The 22,886-nt window shown below is 41.3% G+C and overlaps 1 protein-coding gene across 1 annotated transcript in view; it reads right to left on the bottom strand.

Moving 5' to 3' along the window:
- The window catches only part of ACOT9 (acyl-CoA thioesterase 9), a 31,139-nt gene extending 8,253 nt beyond the window's left edge, over nt 1–22,886 (bottom strand). The window contains exons 1-8 of the mRNA XM_070291456.1: nt 22,516–22,886; nt 17,924–18,015; nt 15,789–15,834; nt 13,823–13,993; nt 13,562–13,599; nt 8,290–8,373; nt 7,789–7,892; nt 1,877–1,950 (exon numbers count right to left, since the gene is read on the bottom strand). Of these exons, the coding sequence (XP_070147557.1) occupies nt 1,877–1,950; nt 7,789–7,892; nt 8,290–8,373; nt 13,562–13,599; nt 13,823–13,993; nt 15,789–15,834; nt 17,924–18,015; nt 22,516–22,535 (629 nt within the window). The 5' untranslated portion in view covers nt 22,536–22,886. The remainder of the gene's footprint in view (nt 1–1,876; nt 1,951–7,788; nt 7,893–8,289; nt 8,374–13,561; nt 13,600–13,822; nt 13,994–15,788; nt 15,835–17,923; nt 18,016–22,515) is intronic.

Here is a 22,886-nt window from a genome sequence, read left to right on the forward strand (position 1 = left end):
GCCCAGATTTCAGTGTCTAACTACCAATTTCCCATTAAAAGGAACCTGAGGACTCCTTGGAGAAATAGCTGATACCAGGCCTGGGATAGGAAATGTATAGGATAAGTTCAAGGTACCAGAGAGCAGAAAGTTATCAAAGACTAGGAAACGTAAAAATAGCTCATCACAGGAGGCAGCTTAAAGGAGTTCCCACTGACCAAAGATGTTCATTCCAAGGAACAGGAAGAACAATGGCTGCAATTTACTGAAATATATTTCCTATATTAAAATCCATGAACTCACAGTGATACTTTCTTAAAAGGCAGAAAAACTGTCATGTCATCACTAGCTAGTAAATGTGTAAATAAAGCAAAGAATGAAACACTGATCCTGATTTTCCTTGACAAACCAAACTGCCCTAGCTGGTAAAGAAAAAGTCTTCTTTACAGATCTCTGGCTAACAAATACAGAAAGAATGTCAGAATTTGAGAATCATTTTATATCCTCTAATGAAAATGATTAAACTGCTAATCAGCAAAGGAGATTAAAAGCACTGAAGGAAGACTGATGGGAAACCAGCTATTTGTAAGATGTACATGGGATACATCTTGTACTGTACTACACCTGCGGATTATTGTTGATCGTAAGAGGATAAACTGAAGTGCATAATGGAAAGATCAGTCTGTTGCTACTTGAACCCACACACTAATCTTACCTTTACTATGAGTGGGAAAATCTGACATGATACAGTAGAGACAGTATCACCTAGGAAGTGCTCTCACCAAATACACTGAATTCAAATCTAACTAAGCTTTTAGATCTAACTTCAATTTACAGAAAATACGAGGGATACTGAAACAAGTTAAAAAAAAAAAAATACCATGAAGAAGCAATGAGACAAATCCAGAGAGTGAGACGCTGTATAGAACAATGAATCTGGGCTTTTGCCCCCTTCATGAGAAGGGGTAAAGGACAGGTGGGTGCACACAACCATTACAGATTAACACAGACTGAAGAGACTGCACAATTTTATGAATATGCTAAAAGCCATTAAACTGAACACTTTCAATCAGTGAATTGCATGATATGTGAATTATATCTCAATAAAGTTGCAAACAAAAAAAGCAGACTTAAGAGACATAAAAATCAAATGCTGTAAGTGGACCTTGTTCGAATTCTGATTTAAATAAATCATTAAAAAGGTAATTGGGGAAAAGTGAATATGAACTATTAGAATACATTAAGTACTTACTATTATTTGTTAGGTGTGCTAGTGGTAATGTAGTTATTTAAGAAATATCCTCATTTTTAAAGCAATGTCTACACTAAGGTATTTAGAGGTGAAATGTCATTATATCTGGAATTGCTTTAAAATATGACACAGAAAATAATATACCTTTAAAAAAGAAGCAAATATGGCAAAAGGTCAAAACTCTTAAGTTTAGGTGATGGTATCTAGAAACTTATCAAAGTCTTCTCTCCAGTTTTCACATATCTCCAGATATTTGAAAAATATATTTAAGGACTTCCCTGTAGCTCAGATGGTAAAGACTCTTCCTGCAATGCAGAAGCCCCTCAATCCCTGGGTTCAGAAGATCCTCTGGAGAAGGGAATGGCAATCCACTCCAGTATTCTTGCCTGGAGAATCCCATGGACAGAGTAGCGTAGTAGGCTACAGTCCATGGGGTTGCAAAGAGTCGGACAAAACTGAGTGAAATTTATTAGATCTAGAATAAATCTAGAAATTTAATTAATTAAATCTAATAAATCTAGAGATTTATTAAAGTTTTCTCTCCAGTTTTCAGGTATCTCCAGATATTTGAAAAATATATATTTTATATTTTTCAAAGAACAGGAAAAAAGAAGAAATAGGGAAAAAAAAAAAAACAGCAATTACCCTTTATTTTCAGAATCACGAGCCACCATTACAAATGTCGCATCCAAAACAGGAGAAAAGTCATTGCCATGTAACTACAGAACAAAGAAAAGAAAATGCAGCTGTAAGAAATGCATTTAGTGGGAAGACCTAGTACAATCTTAACAGATACCAGAGCCTTCAGGAAAGGCTGAAATTAGCAAAAGAGGACAAGTGCATTCATTAATTGCCATTTGGTGAGATGCCAGAAACATGACTAGGCTCTGGCAGCTGGCGGGGAGTGGCAGCAAGATCAAGCAATCTGTGGTCTAGCAGACAATGGAGACACCTCCAAAACCCAAACAGTGCACAGAGTGAGAAGGGCTGGGATGGGCACAAACTATGCCTTGGAGCTGCATGACTGGGACCCAGGGCAAGGGTCACAGAGGGACCTTATGCATCACCATCACTTAAGTGTAACCATCTTGCAGAAGGCTGGCTTTCTTCAGGCCTAGCTGTCCTCCCAAAGGCACACACAACCAGGCAGACCTCCCATTGCTCACCCAGACATTCAAATTTTCTGGAAACTTGAGTGTGCCAACTACTAGGATGTGCCTGTTTCCTTAGCCCAACACAGGGGCTTCCAAAAATGGATAAGATGGGTGACAACTCTATGGATTAAGCTAAATATGTACAATGCAGAGTCCATCAAGATTTTAAGGTATTTTTTTACCCCCTAGGAGTCTGTACTTCCAGGAAAGTTATATCCTCAAGTCCTATCGTAACCTGGGGTTACAGCTGATTCCATCCTCAACAAATCTTATCATTGGTCCTCATGACCAATATCCGTTCAACCCCTTATGAGTCCTCCCCTTCAACTTTGGGAAGAGTCTCCCCCACCTTATTACGTCCCTGTCCTGTTCAAACCTTTCAAGAGTTCCTCCTTTCTCCCAGCATCTGTTCTAAGCCTGCTGGAAAGCCTCTGCCACGGAGCCCAAATTTCTCTCCAGTTGTTCACCGAACATTCCCCTCGTGCCTGCACCTTTTTCTCTAGCCACACCTAACAACTTGGAGGTCCTGGAATGTCCCATTTTGTCACCTGAGCACTTCCTCTCCACATCTTTGCCTGATGCCTTCCTCAGGGTGGCATTCCTCAAGATACTCCTCCCCATCCCCAGTCCCAGCCCTACTCCCCAGGCAGAGTTGATCATTCCCTCTCTTTTTTTGCCACGTAAGTGGAAACAAAGGCCTCTTCTGACAGTGGTTCTCAACATAAGCTAGGAAGATATCACCCCCTAGGGGCATCTGGAAACATGCAGGGCTGGTGATGGTTGCCATGAGCTGAGGGACATTACTAATGCAGCGCAGGTAACACTTCACAACACAGGGGAAGGTCCTGCAGAACAAAGAATTCTCCCACGTACAATGCTAATAGTGTCCCTGTTGAGAAATAGTGCACAGTACTTAATTTGTGCTTAGTCGCTCAGTCCAATCTTTGTGACCCTTTGGACTACAGCTTACCAGGCTCCTCTATCCATACGATTTTTCAGGCAAGAACACTGGAGTGGATTTGCTGTTTCCTCCTCCAGGGGATCTTCCTGAACCCACGTCTCCCGTGTCTCCTGCATTGCAGGTGGATTCTTTACCACTGAGCCATCAGGGAAGCCCACTTAATTGACTATACCATAATGATTTACTTATGTGTCTGTCTTCCTACTGCACCGAGAGCTCCTTGAGGACAAAGACCATTTTTATTCACATGTTTATCCCAGCAACTGGCACAAAGACTGGCAGACAGCAGATACCCAATCAATGATTGTCAATGAATGAACTGACTGTTGAGCACTACTAGAGTGTGAACTCCAAGAGAATGGAACTTTCTCTGTTTTGCTCACTGCTGTATACCAAGCACAGATGGAACACCCCATAAATCACTGCAAAGTCAGTGTTAAATGTTGGCCATCAGGAAGTGGAATAGATGACTCACTCCCACATCTCCCTGGGGATGCGCACATAGTCAAACAGAAAAAACATGTGTGTATAGAGCTTGTAGAGAAGAGGATATCAGGAACCAGAAGAGAGGGACGTGGGGAAGGAACAGGTACTATGAGCTGAAAGGATCAGGGACAGATTGGAGTATGATGTGACCCGGAAGCACAGGTGGAATGAGGATATAGGGAGCCACTGCCCACGAAATCCCAGCAAAAGGAAGATGTACAACAGGATACTCATCCACTCACCTACTGTGTAATGTTCCAGTTTATTATAATTAACATGCACTAGTGCCAAGCATTGTGGATGCAAAACAAACAACTCTACTCTTAGGATGCTCAAGGTCTCCAGTGGTATGCTCTAAGAAGGTGTGTGAACCAGCCACTAGGTAGATTGGTGCTATTTATGGAGCATCTTAGATCCTAACTGGTGTCTCATATGGTAAAGAATCAGTCTACAGGAGACCCAGGTTCGATCCCTGGGTCAGGAAGATCCCCTGAAAAAGGAAATGGCAGCCCACTTCAGTATTCTTGCCTGCAGAATTCCATGGACAGAGGAGCCTGGTGGGCTGCAGTCTGTGGGGGTCGCAAAGAGTCGGACACAACTGAGTGAATAACACTTTAGATCCTAACTAGTCAAAGGAATTTAGACTTTGAACCACAGATAATAGCCGTTGAAGGGTTCTGAGAAGGGAAATGATATGACTGAAGATCGGTTGTGGAAGATCTATCTGGTAGATATGTGTAACATTAACACAGAAGAGACTAAAAGCAGGCAGAATAATTAAAAGACAACTAAGATGCTCACACAAGAGGCAGTGAGGGCTTGAATGAAACTCAGAGGCCAGGGGGAAGGGGAAGCGAGGACTCTGGTGAGCAACAGTGGGTGATGAATCTGCAAGACTTGGCAAAGGGCTGCACAGGACAGGGAAAAATTAAAGCTTTCACAAAGGTTTGGAGCTGGGAGAAACAGGAGGGTGGGAAAGGGGAAAATGAAGGAGAATCAAGATTGGAAAGGAAGCTGACACAGTCTGGAACACACTGGACTTGGGAGACAGCAAGAATACACATGGGAGAGAGATCTATGGGAACCCCAAAAGGCAGGTCTGAAGGTCAAGCCTAGAAGAGATCTAGAACCATCTCCACAGCAATGATGATAAATTAACATAATTGGCAACATTTGATTAGTGGCTACTGTGGCTAACAAAACAGCATCTCAGAGAGGGCAAGAAATCTGCCCACAGTCACACGGCTAACAAACAGCAGAGTTAGGATTTTTTTTTTTTTTTTTTTTTTTGCTCACACCATGTGGCACGTGGGATCCTAGTCCTCTGACCAGGGATCGAACCCGTGCCCCTTGCAGTGGAAGTGTGAAGTCTTAGCCACTTAACTGCAAGGGAAGTCCAAGAGCTGGAATCTGAACCTACATTTTAGCCAAACCAGAGGCAGGGTATCTATTGCCAAGCTCCCTCTCTGGAAAAAAGATCACTTAAGCCATGAGTTATTCATCAAAATGGCCAATGAGAAATGCAAATTCAAAACAAAAGTGTATTTCTGACACTGATTTTTCACTGGCTCTCTTCCAAATAATTCCTTTATCTCTTTTTCAATCTATTTGTAAAAGATTCTTACAAAGCAGGTCTTATGCCAGGGATCCACTGTGAATCAACCATTAGGACTAACAAAGGAAGTGAACAAATCATAGCACCATCCCCAACAACTTCATGTTTGGTTTTAAAAGCAGTATGATTATTATTATTTAAAAGCAGCAACAAGGGAGTTTAAAAAATTCAATGTTTACATACAGTATCAAATTTTAAAAGTACCTGCTTTGTTTATTTAACTTAAATGCAGAGTACATCATGTGAAATGCTGGGCTGGATGAAGCACAAGCTGAAATCAAGATTGCTGGGAGAAATATCAATAATCTCAGATACGCATATGACACCACCCTTATGGTAGAAAGTGAAGAAGAACAAAAGAGCCTCTTGATGAAAGTGAAAGAGCAGAGTGAAAAAGTCGGCTTAAAACTCAACATTCAGAAAACTAGGATCATGGCATCCAGTCTCCCATCACTTCACAGCAAATAGATGGGGAGACAATGGAAACAGTGACAGACTTTATTTTCTTGGGCTTCAAAATCATTGCAGATGGTGATTGCAGCCATGAAATTAAAAGATGCTTTCTCCTTGGAAGAAAAGCTATGACCAACCTAGACAGCATATTAAAAAGCAGAGACATTACTTTACCAACAAAGGTTCATCTAGTCAAAGCTATGTTTTTCCAGTAGTCATATACGGATGTGAGAGTTGGACTATAAAGAAAGCTGAGCACCAAAGAATTGATGCTTTTGAACTGTGGTATTGGAGAAGACTCTTGAGTCTCTTGGATTGCAAGGAGATCCAACCAGTCAATTCTAAAGGAAATCAGTCCTGAATATTCATTGGAAGGACTGATGCTGAAGCTGAAACTCCAATACTTTGGCCACCTGATGCAAAGAACTGAGATTGCAAAAAACCCTGATGCTGGGAAACATTGAAGGTGGGAGGAGAAGGAGACGAAAGAGGATTAGATGGCTGGATGGCATCACCGACTCAATGGACATGAGTTTGAGTAAGCTTTGGGAGTTGGTGATGGACAAGGAGGCCTGCAGGACTGCAATCCACGGGGTTGCAAAGAGTCAGACACAACTGAGCAACTGAACTGAATTCATTTTGACAAAATAATTTTAATTACTGCAGAGCAACCTTCAGACTTTTTCCAAAAGGTGAAATGCTTCATGATTTCATAACAGAAAAGAAAAATGTATCTGAATGATAGATCCATCTAATACCCTGATATAACTAAGTTGTTCTTAGATAAGTTTTCACAATGAAATCTTGAACATACTCTGAATTATTTGATTTCTGTACTATTATCTTCAGGTACTTTTTCTTGACAAATTTCTTTATCTCTTTTTAAAAATATATTTTTTAATTTATTTGGCTGTGCCAAGTCTTAGCAGCATTCAAACTCTTAGTTGCAGCATGTAGGATCTAGGTCCCTGAGAAGGGACTAAACCCAGGCCCCCTGCATGAGGAGCACAGAGTCTTAGCCACTAGGCCACCAGGGAAGTCCTTCTTCATTATCTTAAAATAGCTGTTCTGACTTGTGTTCATCAGAAAGGCTGTTCCTAGATGCTATAGTAATCTAAGTGACTGTTATGGGTTCAACTGTGTCCCCCAACAAGACACGTTGATGTCCTAACCCTCAGTACAGGTGAAGGTGACTGTATTTAGACATAGGGTTGTTGCAGATATAATCAAGTAGGATGAGGTCACACTGGAGTAGGTGGGCCCTTAATCCAGTATTATTGATGCCCTTGTAAGAATAGAAGAGACATAGAAACACAAGAGGAAAGTGCTATGTAATAAAGAAGGAAGACAATGAGTGTTACAACTACAAGCCAAGGAATGCCAAAAAGCCAGCAAACCACTAGAAGCTATGAAGAAGCAAAGAAGGCTTCTCCTATACAGGTTTTAGAGGGAGCATGGTCCTGCTGAGACCTTATAGCCTTCCAATTGTAAAACAATTAATTTCTGTTGCTTTAAGCCATCTGGTTTGTGGTACTTTGCTACAGCAGACCTACGAAACTAACAGTGACCAATTCCATTTATGTTTAACAGAACTCAGACTGTTGTGAAATTCTCTAGGGTAAAACCAGAAATAAGTACCTTAACACGGAGCTATATATGATTTGAAAATAATAAACACTACGCATAAACACCAAATAATCTGTCAGTCTTTGTCCAGGAGGATACTAATACACCATCTGTATGACGTGAACTTGAATTGCTCTTCTGTAAGTGGAAAACTTATAAAACTATACACCTGTCTATGGATAGATAGGTAAGTAAGCTTTTCTTTCACTCAGGCTAGTTGGCTGTATTAGAAAAAGGGGGCAGATTTTGGGCACAGACACACCTGGAACATATGCATCTTCACTTCCATGGATGTCTTCCCAACCCAACTAACATGGCCACTGAACTTGATGTCCTGTTCTGGGCTCAAATTCTTCTTACACATATCTACAAAACAGAAAATCAACCTGAGCACAAATCATACTCCAACTTTTCTGTACTGTAAATCGACATATTTCATTGGAAATTTTCATAAATTCCACTATATTTCTTTTTTGTCTTGAAAACTAAAAATATGATTCCTTTTTGACATACTGAAGACATATGTATGTCTTTCTGAAAAATAAGGCAATGCAAAGAATATAAAAAGTGAAACCAGAATCATGCAAAACCCTTCCACTCAAAGATAATTATAAAAAACATGTTGATACATAGTTGACATTTTCATATGCATATACATATATATACATAAAAATTCCTCCATAAAAGGAAAATATTTCCTCTAATATCAATATTTTATAATTACTAAAAATTCTAAGTATGCCAAGAAAATAATATCACTTACCAATCTTGTCCACCAGGGCTGTAACTATCGATAAAGGAGACATCTTAGCTGAATGAATTTTGTTGTGCATGTAGCAAATAAGAACTGTAGGAAAACAGAAGAGAACCAAATAAAGGAAAAGGCAAAATTATTTTTTAATGTTCACAATTTACTCCTTGAAATTCATAAACAGTCTTATCTGGTTTTGAAGACCCAATTCCCTATATCCCACTAGTGGTCATATCCTAGAACCAAAGATTTTGATACATTAATGAGATCTAGAAATCCTCTAATCTGACTGTTGAATTTTAGCTCTGATGAGGAAACTGAAGCCCAAAGCCCAGGTCTACCAGGTGGCTTATTATCACTCAACCAAGGTATGGTGCCTAAGGCAGCAAAAGACCCAAACACATGAGTCTGAAAACATCAAACTTCTTCAAAAAGAAAAATAAAAGACAAGGACTCACCTACCTTTTTTCTCTTGACTCTTCCTGAATCATGAAGCTATTATTTGGCTTAGAGCTCTCCCTCCTTCCCCATAATACCCTCGGCTCCTACACTACCCCATGGTGATCTGTGTACTTCCCATATTTTAACAAGTATGTACAGGTGCTAAGCATGACTCTATGTACCTTACAAATATCAACTCATTTAAAATTGTACTGTACTTCTTCAATAGCATTCCTGCCTACCCGATGATTCATTCAAATTTGTATCATCAACCCTCAGGACTGGGTCTGTGCTCAGTATCTGTTGAGTAACAATAAACTCTTCCATCCATGCACCTGCTAAAGGATGTACTAGGAGGGGGATGAGGAGCAAAAGGCAAGAAACTCCATTTACAAACCTTTATGGTACCCAGAAAGGAAACTGTAAGTGTCTGACCTACGGCACATTAGTGGAAATGAAGACAAGAGAAAAGATCCAAGAGCTAAGAAGAAAGCAGGTTTGACAAGACTTAAATTAACTCAGGTATCTAACTTGCATGAGTGAAGACGATGTACCATTCACTAAGAAAAAGGACATACACAGGAAGAGCAGAGTGGACTATTTTCAACACACTGAACTCAGGAAGTCCATGGCAGATCCAAATGAAGATGGCCAAAAGGCAGGACAAACTGGTCTGCAACTCACAAGAGCAGGCCAGGAAATGTACCTTATATAGCTCCCATACTAGAATTGATGCTTTTGAACCATGGTTTTGGAGAAGACTCTTGAGAGTCCCTTGGTCAGCAAGAAGATCAAACCAGTCAATCCTAAAGGAAATCAACCCTGAATATTCATTGGGAGGACTGATACTGATGCTCCAGTACTTGGCCACCTGATACAAAGAGACCCCGAGGCTGGGAAAGATTGAAGGCCGAAGGAGAAGAGGACAACAGAGATTCTCTTGTGGAGCACAGGCTCCAGCCGAGTGGGCCTCAGTCACTGTGGCACGTGGGCTCAGCAGTTGTGGTACAAGGGCTTAGCTGCTCTGTGGGATATGGGATCATCCTGGACTCGGGATTAAACCTGTGTCCCCTGCATTAGCAGGCGGATTCCTTATCACAGAGCCACCAGGGAAGCCCCCATTTTGGGTTAGCTTCTTTATCTTTTTCTTATTCATTTGTAGTAACCCTTTTATATAGTTTATTATTTTCTTCATTCTTCTTTTTGGTTACTCTTTCTTGCAGACATGTGCTAGGGTTTTTGTTGTTGTTGTTAATAGTATCTTTGGTCATATGGGAGTTTTTCAATTTAAAGCAGTCAAATTCAGCAATTCATTTTGAACTAAGACTATTACTACATGCAAGCAGGTTTGGACTTTTTATATTTTCATGGTGAATTTTTCCTGTTCTCATGTCTGTGCCTCTTTATACTGGTTTTTATTTAAGTACATTTTAATGGAATAAATACAGCTAATATAGGAGGAGAAGGGGACGACAGAGGATGAGATGGTTGGATGGCATCACCGACTCAATGGACATGAGTTTGAGCAAATTCCGCGAGATGGTGAAGGACAGGGAAGCCTGGTATCCACGGGGTAGAACACGACTGAACAACTCAACAATACTGAGAACAGCTGAAGCACTGGGATTCGAGATTTATAGAGAAAGTGCATCTATCAACAACCAAAAGGGGCAGAAGACAACACCCTGGGGATCAGCAACATTTAAAGGATCAACAGAGAAAGAGGAAGCTACAAAGGAGACTGGGAAGTAGCAGCCTGAGAGGTGGGAGGAAATATAGCCAACACCCACAGGTGAATTCAACATTGTCAGGAGCTGCAAAGGGGTCAGGTATGCCAAGAAGCACTGGTGAGATCACGCAGTAAGGCAGCAACAGACTGCTTGGCATGATCAGCTCAATGACACAGAGGAGCAGAAGCTAGAACACAAAGTTAGCTCTCAAGTGAGAGGGAAAGAAAACTGGAGAGCGCTATAAGGGAAGGGGATTTTACCTATTTTTCATTAAGAGCCTTGAATATGTTTAGAAAGTGAGGGAAAAGTGAAGTTGACCAAAGGCTTGAGATACGAGGGAGAAAGTGTATGTGATAAAAGGCGAGTTTCTTGAAGAAAGGGATGGAACAGTATCAAATGAACAAGGAAAAGGGACTAGCCATCTACATGAGGTGATGAAGAAAAACAGCATAGTGGCAGGGGTGTTTGTGTATTTAAGCTAAGTGTTAGTCACTCAGTCATGTCCAACTCTTTGTGACCCCCTGGACTGTAGCCTGCCAGATTCCTCTGTCCATGGAATTCTCCAACCCAGGTATCAAACCAGTGTCTCCTTCACTGGCAGACACTGCAGGCAGATTCTTCATCGTCTGAGCCACCAGGGAAGCCCATTTATTTGGCTCAGAGGTTAAAGCGTCTGCTTGCAATGCAAAAGACCTGGGTTCAATCCCTGGGTTGGGAAGATCCCCTGGAAAAGGAAATGGCAACCCACTCCAGTATTTGTGCCTGGAGAATCCCATGGACGGAGGAGCCTGGTGGGCTATAGTCCATGGGGTCGCAAAGTCAGACACGACTGAGTGACTTCACTTTCAAGTAAACCAAAGTCAAGTGAGTGAGTGAGTGAGTGTGTGTGTGTGTGTGTGAGAGAGAGAGATCTTTTTTTAAGAGCCAGTAAGGGGTCGCAAAGAGTCAGACACGACTGAGTGACTTCACTTTCAAGTAAACCAAAGTCGAGTGAGTAAGTGAGTGAGTGAGTGAATGTGTGTGAGTGTGTGTGTGTGTGTGTGTGTGTGTGTGTGTGTGAGAGAGAGAGAGAGAGAGAGAGAGAGAGATCTTTTTTTAAGAGCCAGTAAGAATTTTTAGGGCTTCCCAGGTGGCACTAGTGGTAAAGAACTTGCTTGCAACGCAGCATACAGAGGAGACATGGGTTCGATCCCTGGGTCCAGAAGATCCCCCAGAGAAGGAAATGGCAACCCACTCCAGTATTCTTGCCTGGAGAATTCCATGGACAGAGGAGCCTGGCGGGCTACTGTCCACAGTGTCACATACAGTCAGACACAACTGAGTGACTAACATTAACTAACTTATGAATTTTTAAGCAAGTTTATTAATTTCAAGAAAAACGTAACTAGGTGTAAGCCCAACAAGGGATTTACGTCTCTATTTTAAAGATTAACAGAGCCTTTCTTTAAATGCTTTCCAAACAGTTCAGTCCAAAGGCCATTCAGTAGGAGCAAGCAGCACAGCCCCAAATCGAGTGCTGAAGCCCACGTGGGGTCAGGAGGCACACCGTGAGGCAATGAGAGCCATGGCCCAGCAAGCTGCAGCCCAAGCACAATGAGGACGGTGACCTGCAGAGGGTGACCTGGTACAGAGCAGCACCCCAGCGAGGTGAGGGGAGCATCCAGGAGGATTTTGAGGTGGCAGTCACGTGAAACTGGCTATATACAGGGGAACTGATCAAATAAGTAATTATATTCTGGATAATGGAGCCAGCTGGAGAAGAGAATTACAAATGTGAACAAGGAGGAATAAAGAATGGACCTGTGGCTGGATTAGAATTGGGACTATCAGTATGAACCCAGGGTTCCAACAGACAGAGATATACACAGATGGGAAGAAGAGAAGAGATAGATTGGCAGGCAGGTATAAATGGAAATGAACATGTATGTGCATATATTCCCCAGCTCACATACTAAAAGGGCATTGGAATAGTGATACCCCAGCAACGATGACCACTCCAGCACCCAGATCTTGGTTTCTCCATTAAAAAGATCCAGGGCTCCTCAGAGATTTGGCTGATTCCAGGACTGGAGCCCAAAAAGTAGAAATGAGCCTAGAAGATCTTGTGCCAAAAAGTGAGGAAGTGCTCAGAGAATGACGGGGACATATCCAAGAAAGAAAGAAAAAAAAAAAAAAAAAAAACCACAGAAGTCAGCATGAAGGGACTGAAACAGTCCTGGGACAATTTGAACATCAAAACAGACGACAGAAATCCATTCTAATGCATTCAGTAACACAGGAATCCCTGAGTCCCTACTGAGTTCAAAATAATTGATAAAAGTCTGATGAGGAATGTGATTTTCACAAGTCCCAACAAGGTACTTATTAATTAAAAAGGGGAAAAGACTAACTTTACAGCAAAGAAACCTGGCAGACACCACCTTCACCAAGGAATCAAAGATAACATCACAGGAATAGGACAAATTAGAATTATGCACTACCTGCTAAGATGCAACAGAAACACAGCACCCCTTCTATGTCACTCCAGTCGAACATGCATGTCCCATATCTAATCTTGGGGAAGCATCAAACAAAACCAAATAAAAAGAAATTCCACAAAAGAACTGGCGCATAACCTTCAAGAGTGTCAAGGTCATGAAAGTCAGGGAAAGACTGACGAACTATCTATGACACAACAACTAAACACAATACATGATTCAGAAGTGGATCCTCCTGCTATAAAGGACTTCTGGCCAAAGTTGAATGGGGTCTGAGGATTAGACTGTCTAAATGTCAGTGTTAATTTCTTGATTTTGAGGGTTATCTTGTAGTTAATGAAGAAGAATGTCCTTGTTTGTAGGAACCACATGTGAAAATATTTGGGGCTGATGTGCATCGTGTCATCAACATACTCTCATATGATTCAGGGAAGAACAACTCCTTGTACTCTGCCACTTTTCGGTAAATTTAATTAAATAATTATGACAATTCAGAATTAGTACAGATGCCATTCTTTTTCTGCTCTTTTAGAATATCTTCATCTGTGCAAGTTAAAGAAAAAAAAGACCTTTTCCAGCCAGAGGCATCAATGCATTGATGTAAGTCCCTATTCAAAAATATTAAAATATCAGTACCTCCTAGGCTGTCAAGATCCTCAAGAATCCTGCCAAACCTGTAAAATAAAGAAAACTGTGATGAAATGAAAATCATGATGATCACCCTTTAAAAAAAAATAACACATCATGGGCTGATAAATATCTACTAAAATTGTACAATTCTCTGAATATATTAAAAATCAGAGAATCACACATTTAAGTGAATGGATCTCAAAGTTATAACAAAGAAAGGAAATAAAATAAAAACAAATGGCACAAGCAAAAATAGTGCTGTGTTACCTTACAGTGTTTTGAACAGTCAAATATTTCTCTCGTAATTCAGGCTGACTGCCCAAAGGCAAGAAAACTTCAATGTAACTGTCTTTCATGGTCCTAGGAGGCAGTCCTTTTTGTGACTTAGCCAGGAAACTATGAAGTAGTTTTCTTTCCTCCATTGCTTTCACATGGTCTCTGAGAAGAAAGGATACAAGCTTCATAAAACACAGGAACCTGCTCTCCCACAATTTCAGTGCTATACAGGCCCGTCAGACAACATGAAAGGAGGAAAGAGCAAGTCTGGACCTACCTCATCTCCTTTTCCTTCCCTTCCTTCCCTCCCTTCCCACCTGCCACTTGGTGAAATTAAAAATTTCTTTTAAAATTTCTCAGCCTAGTAGATAAGAAAAATATAAGTGATACAGATATATCCAAATGAATGATACATTCACCCTCATCAAAAAGTGTATTGAAAGAATAGAATCTTAAAAATCAAACTAAAAACACAGAAATGGACATAATAAATATATATATATTAAAATATATGTAAATGCACTAAAGAACAACATGGCCACTGAACTCCACATTCCCATTTCTCACCTGGACAAGTCTCGTTTTTTCTGTGCCCCAGCTCTCTCTCTCTCTCTGCCTTCAATTTCAGGAAAGAGAGACAGAGGAGGAAAAATGGAGTATATCCAAAAGAAGTTTGGAAGGCAGACCAAAAGGTAAAGAGGAAAATAATATGAAAAGGAGACAGGGAAGAAAAAGAAGAGACAATTAAGGTGGAAGAGAAGAGAGACACAAGGGGATAGGGAACTAAAATGTTCACAGTATCATTCATTAAGTTGTCTTTCTAAGCTTACTTATGAAGTATAACTGCCAGAAAGGTGAAGCCTACAAATGGAACCAGATAAATCCAGAATATGGAACATTCAATAAGACAAATGGCTTGGCCTCTTTAAACTCATAGGGATTAAAAAGGAGGCAGGGGTAATTATCATTCTACATTAGGGGAGACAAGAGAGTCATAAGCATGCAATTTTTTACTGGATCTTGATTTTTATTAAAAGTTATAAAAAATGTGGGGAACAATGGAGGAATGCTGAATACAGATGAATAATATACTATTAGGGAATTACTGTCAATTTCACCACAGGAGAGAACATCTTACTTATTGGAGATTTACAACTGCTTATTTTGTTACATAAGAAAATATATTTATTTATTAGAGATGTACTGGAACATAACTGGAGCTGAAGTGTCATGAACCTATATAGCCAGTATATGTAAACTGGCAAATTTGGAAAAATGTTCCTAAGCACCCAATTCAGATGGTGGGAACAAAAGGTATTCATTTTTTCCACTTTTCAGTAAATTGAAATTTTTCATAAAATGAGATAAAAAGAAGTCATTAGGTAATTTTTATACCAATAATAGATTATTACTTTGCTTTCTGTTTATCTCATTTTAGCCTCAAAATTCTGTACACCAAGAGGGATTCTACCCTATTTTACAATAAGGAAACACTGAGAGACAAAGATTGTATGGGAGACCTGGTTAATTATGAACTCATAAGAAGCAATAAAGGAGTCATGCTTCATGAAACAGATAAACCAGGAAACTTGGGTTCAAGTTCCAAACCCCAGCACTCGATCATTCAATGTCTGAGTTTCAGTCTCATCATATACAAAAAAGGAACAGAAACATATGTCATAAGCGTGTCCTAAGTTTCACTGACAATCAGTGAGGTAATATACCTGAATGCACTTTGAAAAATGTAGAGTACATGTAAATTACATGATTTTACGACAACAAAGCATCAACTGATGAGTATGTTGGAATGTTGATCTTCTCCCCCAAGTGAAAAAAGCTCTCAATCCATTTCTTAACAATGGGTTTCCCCCATTCCTATAATGGGAGCATCAACTGAGCCTAAATAAGCCTGGCATACCACTCCAGGGATAGAAGAACGAATGAACAGAGTGCATACCTCCAGTTTGTGGATGCTCCTACTATCTCCCGCAACTTATCTCGAACTGAAACAAAAATAGAGGTCATTCCATGAAACTAAGAATGTGAGCACTGGATTACGGCAACGAGCTCCAGAACTCCAAAAAGTGAGTCATGCATTCAAAATATTCAAAGAGCTATGAATTTCCATTTAATGCCATAAACAAACAGCTCAGGGAAGGGATCAGGCCTCTGGGTCCCCAAAACTTAAAACAATTACTGTTTCCTTAGTGCTGCTGCTGCTGCTAAGTCGCTTCAGTCGCATCTGACTCTGTGCGACCCTATGGACAGCAGCCCACCAGGCTCCTCCGTCCACGGGATTCTCTAGGCAAGAACACTGGAGTGGGTTGCCATTTCCTTCTCCTTCCTTAGTGCAGAAAAGAATATCCTGTGTCAATCACTGGGATTTATTGGGCTGGCCAAAAAGTTCGGGTTTTCCATAAGATGATACGGAAAAACCCAAACTTTTTTCCTTATAAATAAGCAGAAAAGGGTAACTCCAATTATTCATCAGATGAGGCTGTGTATCAGCATCAGTAGGAGTCCCTTTATGATGAAGACATTATGAACAGAATCCCAGCCTATCCTCTTATAGGCAGTACAGCATGCTTGGGGCTGGTGCATGGGGATGACCCAGAGAGATGTTATGGGGAGGGACGTGGGAGGGGGGTTCATGATTGGGAACGCATGTAAGAATTAAAGATTTAAAAAAAAAAAATTTGAGTCTCACTCTAATTGATTTCTCATACATTTATATTACCCTAAATGTTAGAAAAGTTGAGGCAAGGAAAATGAAGCAAAAAAGGAAAGGCAAAGAAAGCAATTTAAGTTTAGTTAATGTCCATTGCCCCATATTGCAAGAATAAATTATTGCAAAAAAAATTTAAGCACTTAAAAAAAGAGTTGATACCAATTACCACACACACACCATGATTCACATGTATAGGTGAACATGCTATATGGATAAAGGGGAAATAAATTAAGATTAAACAGTAGTTAGTCAACATTAGAAAATAAATCTATAGGATTTTAAATAATGTTTTGAGTTCATGCATTGTTATCTAGCATTTAAAAATATACATTCCGGTTACAGAAAATTACCTACAGCAATCCTTGTTCCTTCAAAAACTAAGTGATCAAAACCAAATACGGTTAGATGAACATGCATTTTACTTTTCATTAAAAAGTGGTTGATTTTTCTATCAAACAACTGTTATAGCAAATTCCTTGGTGGTCCAGAGGTTAGAACTTTGTACTTTCATTGCTGGGGCCTGAGTTCAACCTCTGGTCAGGGAACTAAGATCCCGCAAGCCACACAGTGTGGCAAAAAAAACCCAACTGTTATATACCATAAATTAGGTCCAAACTCTAATTACAATTAAACCATAGAGTACTGTGCCAAAAATATCCATTAGTAAATTATTCTTATTTCTGACTTTTTTTCCCTCCCAAGTCCTTTAAATAAAAGAATGGATAGAAAGTATCCCAAATAGTACACAGATTACTGATGCTCAGTGATAAAAAATGATTATTATTAGTTTATAATGAGTTTAAGAAGAGAGGCAGGTGCTGAAGACCAAGAAAACAAAGCAAATTTTAAATTTTGTGTACATATATATATATATACACACACACACATATATATATATATTTGGATCCTTTAAAGAAGCCATAATTTTCATTATAATGAATATTCCTACACTGACACAGACATCCATAGTTTGCATATCGTGTTAGTAACTGAAACTAACTTTGATTAACCATAGATTAATAGGATACCTCTAACAAAACTACAGACTAGAAGTCTTTAGTTGGTACAACTGAAGGGCCTGTCTCTTGCTCATGAATTATATGTTTTTTCCATGCCTTCACAGTACCTACACAGAGGATGTAAAAATCACTTAACTAAAAGCTTGGTCCCTAAGGAACCAAAGGTCAAATTCTGAATGTGATTTCTACCCAAAGCTATCCTGGTCATTTTCTAAATGAGAATCTTATGAAAAAGCAACCTTTACTATGCGTCATTTGCCCTAACTGTCTATCTACATGCCTCTCAAATAAAACAGGGTGGTTTTTTTCCCTATATGGGCCTAAAAGGTAAGTACTCATGCTTGCCTTCACGGATGTGGAAGACATTTTCCGGGTTCTGAGGTTCTTGAGTCAGTCCTCTGCTGGGAGCAAGCAGGCCCTTGCTCAGGGTACAAAGCCTATAAAACAAGAAGAAACACACTTAGAGAAGGTTCCACAGCTTCTTTCCTCGCAATTCCAAAGACCTGTGCCTCCTCTGGAGCACTTTGCCATTGCACACTCTTAGTAAATACTGTCTTTACAGTGTCTGCAGTTGTTTCTCAAGTGTATGTATATTTGCTTATGAGGCTACACCATAAACCATCTCTCCAATGAGAGTAAATTAGGCTAACAATCTACAAAATGAATAAATAAAAGATATCAACCAGGTTTCATGGTTCTAACTTATTACCTTCAGAAGCCCAGAATCTATATGGTAAACAGCTGAGTAAACAAAAAATATTTTGTTATTGTCATACCATACTTCCTCAATAAATAAACTAAACCCAATTAAAAGTCAATCAGCTTTGAAAACAGAATTAACCCTTTCCAGGGTTACTCAAAGAGAATATTTATTGTACTTAGGCAGAAATTTCCTACTCCCCAATGGAATAAAAGCCAAGGTATTCACCCAAATATTCTTAACCTGTTCCCCCAAAACAAACTGTTTAACTTGATTTTGGCTAGTACGTAAGTTTTGACTCCTAACCACACACTCTGCTATCAGGGATAACACACATATAGTATCAGGGACTGACAGAGTGATCTGTTGAGAGCCCAGTGGACTAAGGCAAGGCATTGAAAACGTCAAGAACCCCAGATATTGTTATTCATTCCAGCTCAAGTGACTAGTAAATTCTTACTACCTAACGGCACCCCACTCCAGTACGCTTGCCTGGAAAATCCCATGGACAGAGGAGCCTGGTAGGCTGCCGTCCATGGGGTCTCTAAGAGTTGGACACGACTGAGCGACTTCCCTTTCACTTTTCACTTTGATGCATTGGAGAAGGAAATGGCAACCCACTCCAGTGTTCTTGCCTGGAGAATCCCAGGGACGGGGGAGCCTGGTGGGCTGCCGTCTATGGGGTCGCACAGTCGGACATGACTGAAGCAACTTAGCAGCAGCAATGCCAGGTTCAGTAATAACTAACTTATTTTCTTTAGAGTCCAAATTTACTATAGATTTCTCTTCTGAATTACAGCATTCACAAAGGGTCTCTGACTAAAAATATCTGGTAAAATCTCCATGTAGTTTTCAGTCATGTGCTACTAGAACAAATCCTGGTCCTTTCACCAAGTCAACTACTCTAACTGCAAAGAATACAGAAAGGAGCACATGCTCAATGGCTAAATTAACTCCTTAGCCAGCCAGACATCACACTGTTTCTGATATGCTCCCTGCTCATCCACTAAGACCAGAATGCTTCCTAAAGGGTTCAGGTTTTCGTTTTGTGTTTATTCTCCAATCACACAGCTAGCAAGACTCTACCTTACAGTTTTGGTTTATCTTTTCCCAATAAATTTTCCATTTCTGTATTTTTATATGTGGATTAATATTTCAATCTTCTTATTCCTGACCTTCTAATTTGCATTTTCTCAGAACATGAGCTGAACTTTTTCACTATTTCACTTTCTGTATACTCTGTAGGTTCAAATCCCTCACTGAAGGAAATAGAGCATGTGGTCCTTCGTTCTCCCATCTCAGAAACTACTATTCTGCAACTGAATATATTGGGTTTTAAGAAGCACACTGGAAAAAGCTAAAAATCTCCCATTGCCACTATTAGCTGGAAGAGCAAAAAATCATGCCCTCAATACATTAACTGGGAATAATAATAGATGCGGTAGATGATCGCAATATAAGAAATGAGATCTGACTCTGAGTGGGTAAAAACTTTAAATACTAATCACGGACTAACAGGAGCTATACAACTCATCTCACATATTTGGGTAAATACACATTTATACAAGCATTCTGTCTTGTTCCTTAAGAAGCAGCATTTTCTGCAGACTGAGGAAAACTATCTCATTCTGCCTGAGTGAAGAGCGGTGTAGCATACAGAGGTTAAGAGCCTGACCATGCTGCTTGTTAGCTGAGCAAGTTACCTAACCTCTCTGAGCTTCAGTCTCCTCATATGTAAAATAGAGAAGTTAATACACATTAACCTGTGAGGGGCATGCCTAGTACATTGACAAGTCCTCAAAAAAACATGAGCTAGTCCAGAAAGGCATGCTTCTTCAGAGTCTCCCCTAAAAGTCAAAAGTGACCAGAAGTTTGGGAATAAGCCAGGCACTATAATGGACCATCTCTGAATAGAGTATCAAATGGAGACAGTAAAAAAAGTTAATAAATACAGAGAAACACTTGGGTCAAATTATTTGGAAAACTGTGGTCCTGGTCCTGCAACCCTGCTCTTTGCACACTGCCATAAAAAATGTGGAAATACATCCCTGTAGCACAATGAAGGCCTAATGTGAATGCTCTTTTTAAAAATCATTGATTATACTGATCATGTATCAGTATAACAAATTTCTATTATCCTGTGAATATTCAGTGTATTGTAACTTTTCACTACAATTTCATGTTGTCCCTACCGATAATCTGATGAAACCTGTGGCCCCTCATGCCTAGTAGCTGGGGTGGGGGGATATATTTTATTGATACACACAATGATATATATTATTTCAGATGGTTCACAGACCACTCCCTTTTGACACCCCCACGGGCCCCTAGACTTAAAATATTGTGATTCAGATCAACCTCCTGGAAAAACTAAGGCCCAAAGAAATTAGATGACTTTTCCCCTGCCAGTCAACTAGCACACTGTATACAGCCAAGTTCTTCTGATCCCTCCTCACCCCCCACATACACCAGACATTTGGGAAGCTGCTCTTTTCATAACTCCAGACTACTTCTCTTTATCTACGAGACACCGAGATGGGGGGGGGCGGTGTAATGCTTCAACCACTGCCTAACACCTCAGTACCTCAGTTATTGGTTTATTCCCCAATAAGCCCTCTGGAGTCTTAATTACAGCAAAACCTCTAGGCCTTTAGAAGAAACTGTCAAGAGGCCTCTAGGAGAGTCAGGCCCTAGGACTCCATTATTGAACCTTCCCAATGAAAGGAAACGAAGGAACCCAACCTGCCCATGGCTACTGAAGGGAGTCACCAAAGTCACATGCAGATGTGAACAGAAGTCTTAGCTGTTCTGGGTTCCAAGCTTAGGATGGGCATCTGGGAAGAGTTTTCAGTACAAAACCAGGCAATGACACTCACAGGCCCTCCACTTAGGAAAAATGCCTCAGTTTAGAGACTAAACAAATATAAGTGACTCTTCCACTAGTAAGGGGAAAAAAAGAAAGTACAAAAACAACCTACCAGTCAAATAACCTAAATACGCCAGACAGTCTGTATTCATTTATGTACTCTCGCTAGACACTAACAGAGTACCTGCTTGAGGGTCTACAAGAATCAGAAGAAAGGAATGGCAGGTATACAAGGAGCTCACGGCAAAAATAAAGAGGACTTCTGAATGGGGGAGAGGCGAGATCAAGTAAGGCTTCCTGGGAAAAGGCACATGGACAGAACCCTGGAGATTGTACAAGGCCTGCCACATCATGTCAATACAAGCTAAAGGCAACTGTGGTTCTTCTCCTAATGACCTTCAACCTGTCTTCAAGCAGTAAAACAAAGTTAATGAGAAAATGAGAGACAGACACAGAGAACCTTTTTCAACTGCCAGCAGGGTCCACAGGAACAATGAGAGAGATTCAGGGCCCCCAAGTGAACGGCTGGGGATCACCGTCACTCAGAACCACTGCGGGCCATACCAGGGGGGCTGGTACACCTGTGGCAGGATGAATTCAGAAGCTGCAACAAGGGTCGGCCCCCTGGGACGCAACCAAGCAGAAAGATCTTGGAACAGCTGGAGGGCTCCGGTGCAGCGGGTTGGGGGAGAGCCAGACATGCTCTGGAGTCTAAAGCCTTAAACCGTCACTGGACACGCTGGGATGATGACTTACACAAAAAGGCATCCTCCTTGTGCAAGTGGCCCAATCAAAGCCACTCCCCCACCTGGCCTTATGGGTCTTGCTGCTCAGTAAAAGTAAAGTTCAATCAGCACCAGGGGACCTAGTCACACAGTTCTGAGGTCCGGAGAGGCCAGAAGGTACCCTGCAATCTCTACCCACATTACAACACACTCAAGTCAGAGTCCAAGTCTGTCAAGCACTTAACCTTAAACATGCTCTCCAAAGAAGCGTAGAGGGCGATAAAAGTAATATGCAGTCCTAAACTCCAGCCTTCCGACAAAAGGCTAACTCCACACTACACCCCAGATGAGCAAAGAAAAAGGAACGTCAGGGAACGCCCAACTTCCTCCCTTCAAGTGTCGCTTCACTTTCATCATCAAACTCCGGCCAGAAGACGCGCCGGTCGGGGGTGCGATGCCCCACTTGAAGCCGGCGGGGTCACGGTACCTTAGTGCCCTTCCCTACCCGACCCTGTTTTCTGCCCATAAGCCCCCGGCATTAGTTCCGCCTGCTGCGGCCCGCTCCTTCCGCCCGGGCCCACTAGCAGCGCCGAGGGAGGGAGTGGGCGCCCCCGGTCCGCGCCCCGCCAGGCGCCCGGCTACCTACCGCAGCGCCGCTCGCCTCATCGCGCTTGGCAGCCGCTGCACGCCTGACCACAGAGCCGGGCCCCACGCACCGGTCGGTGGAGAGAAGTCGAAGCAATGTAAAGCGCGAAGACGGAGAGCGCTCGGGCGCCAGACCCGACCTCACCCGGACCGCACCCTTGCACCACGGCCGCGGAAGGGGGCTGGGGGCGGGGCTACGCAGTCCGGGAGCGGAGTCTCGCTGTCCAAGGGCGGGGCCTCGTTGCCTGGGGGCGGGGCCACGCTGCGCCTGCAGGCCCCCTCATTGGCGAGAAGCTGGAATCCGTCTCCCCTCAGGTTCCCGCTCTATCAGCAGCGGCGGAAGTGTTGCTAACTACGACACTGGCCTATCAC

Source organism: Ovis canadensis, chromosome X (assembly GCF_042477335.2).
Source record: "Ovis canadensis isolate MfBH-ARS-UI-01 breed Bighorn chromosome X, ARS-UI_OviCan_v2, whole genome shotgun sequence".
NCBI classification, from domain to species: domain Eukaryota; kingdom Metazoa; phylum Chordata; class Mammalia; order Artiodactyla; family Bovidae; genus Ovis; species Ovis canadensis.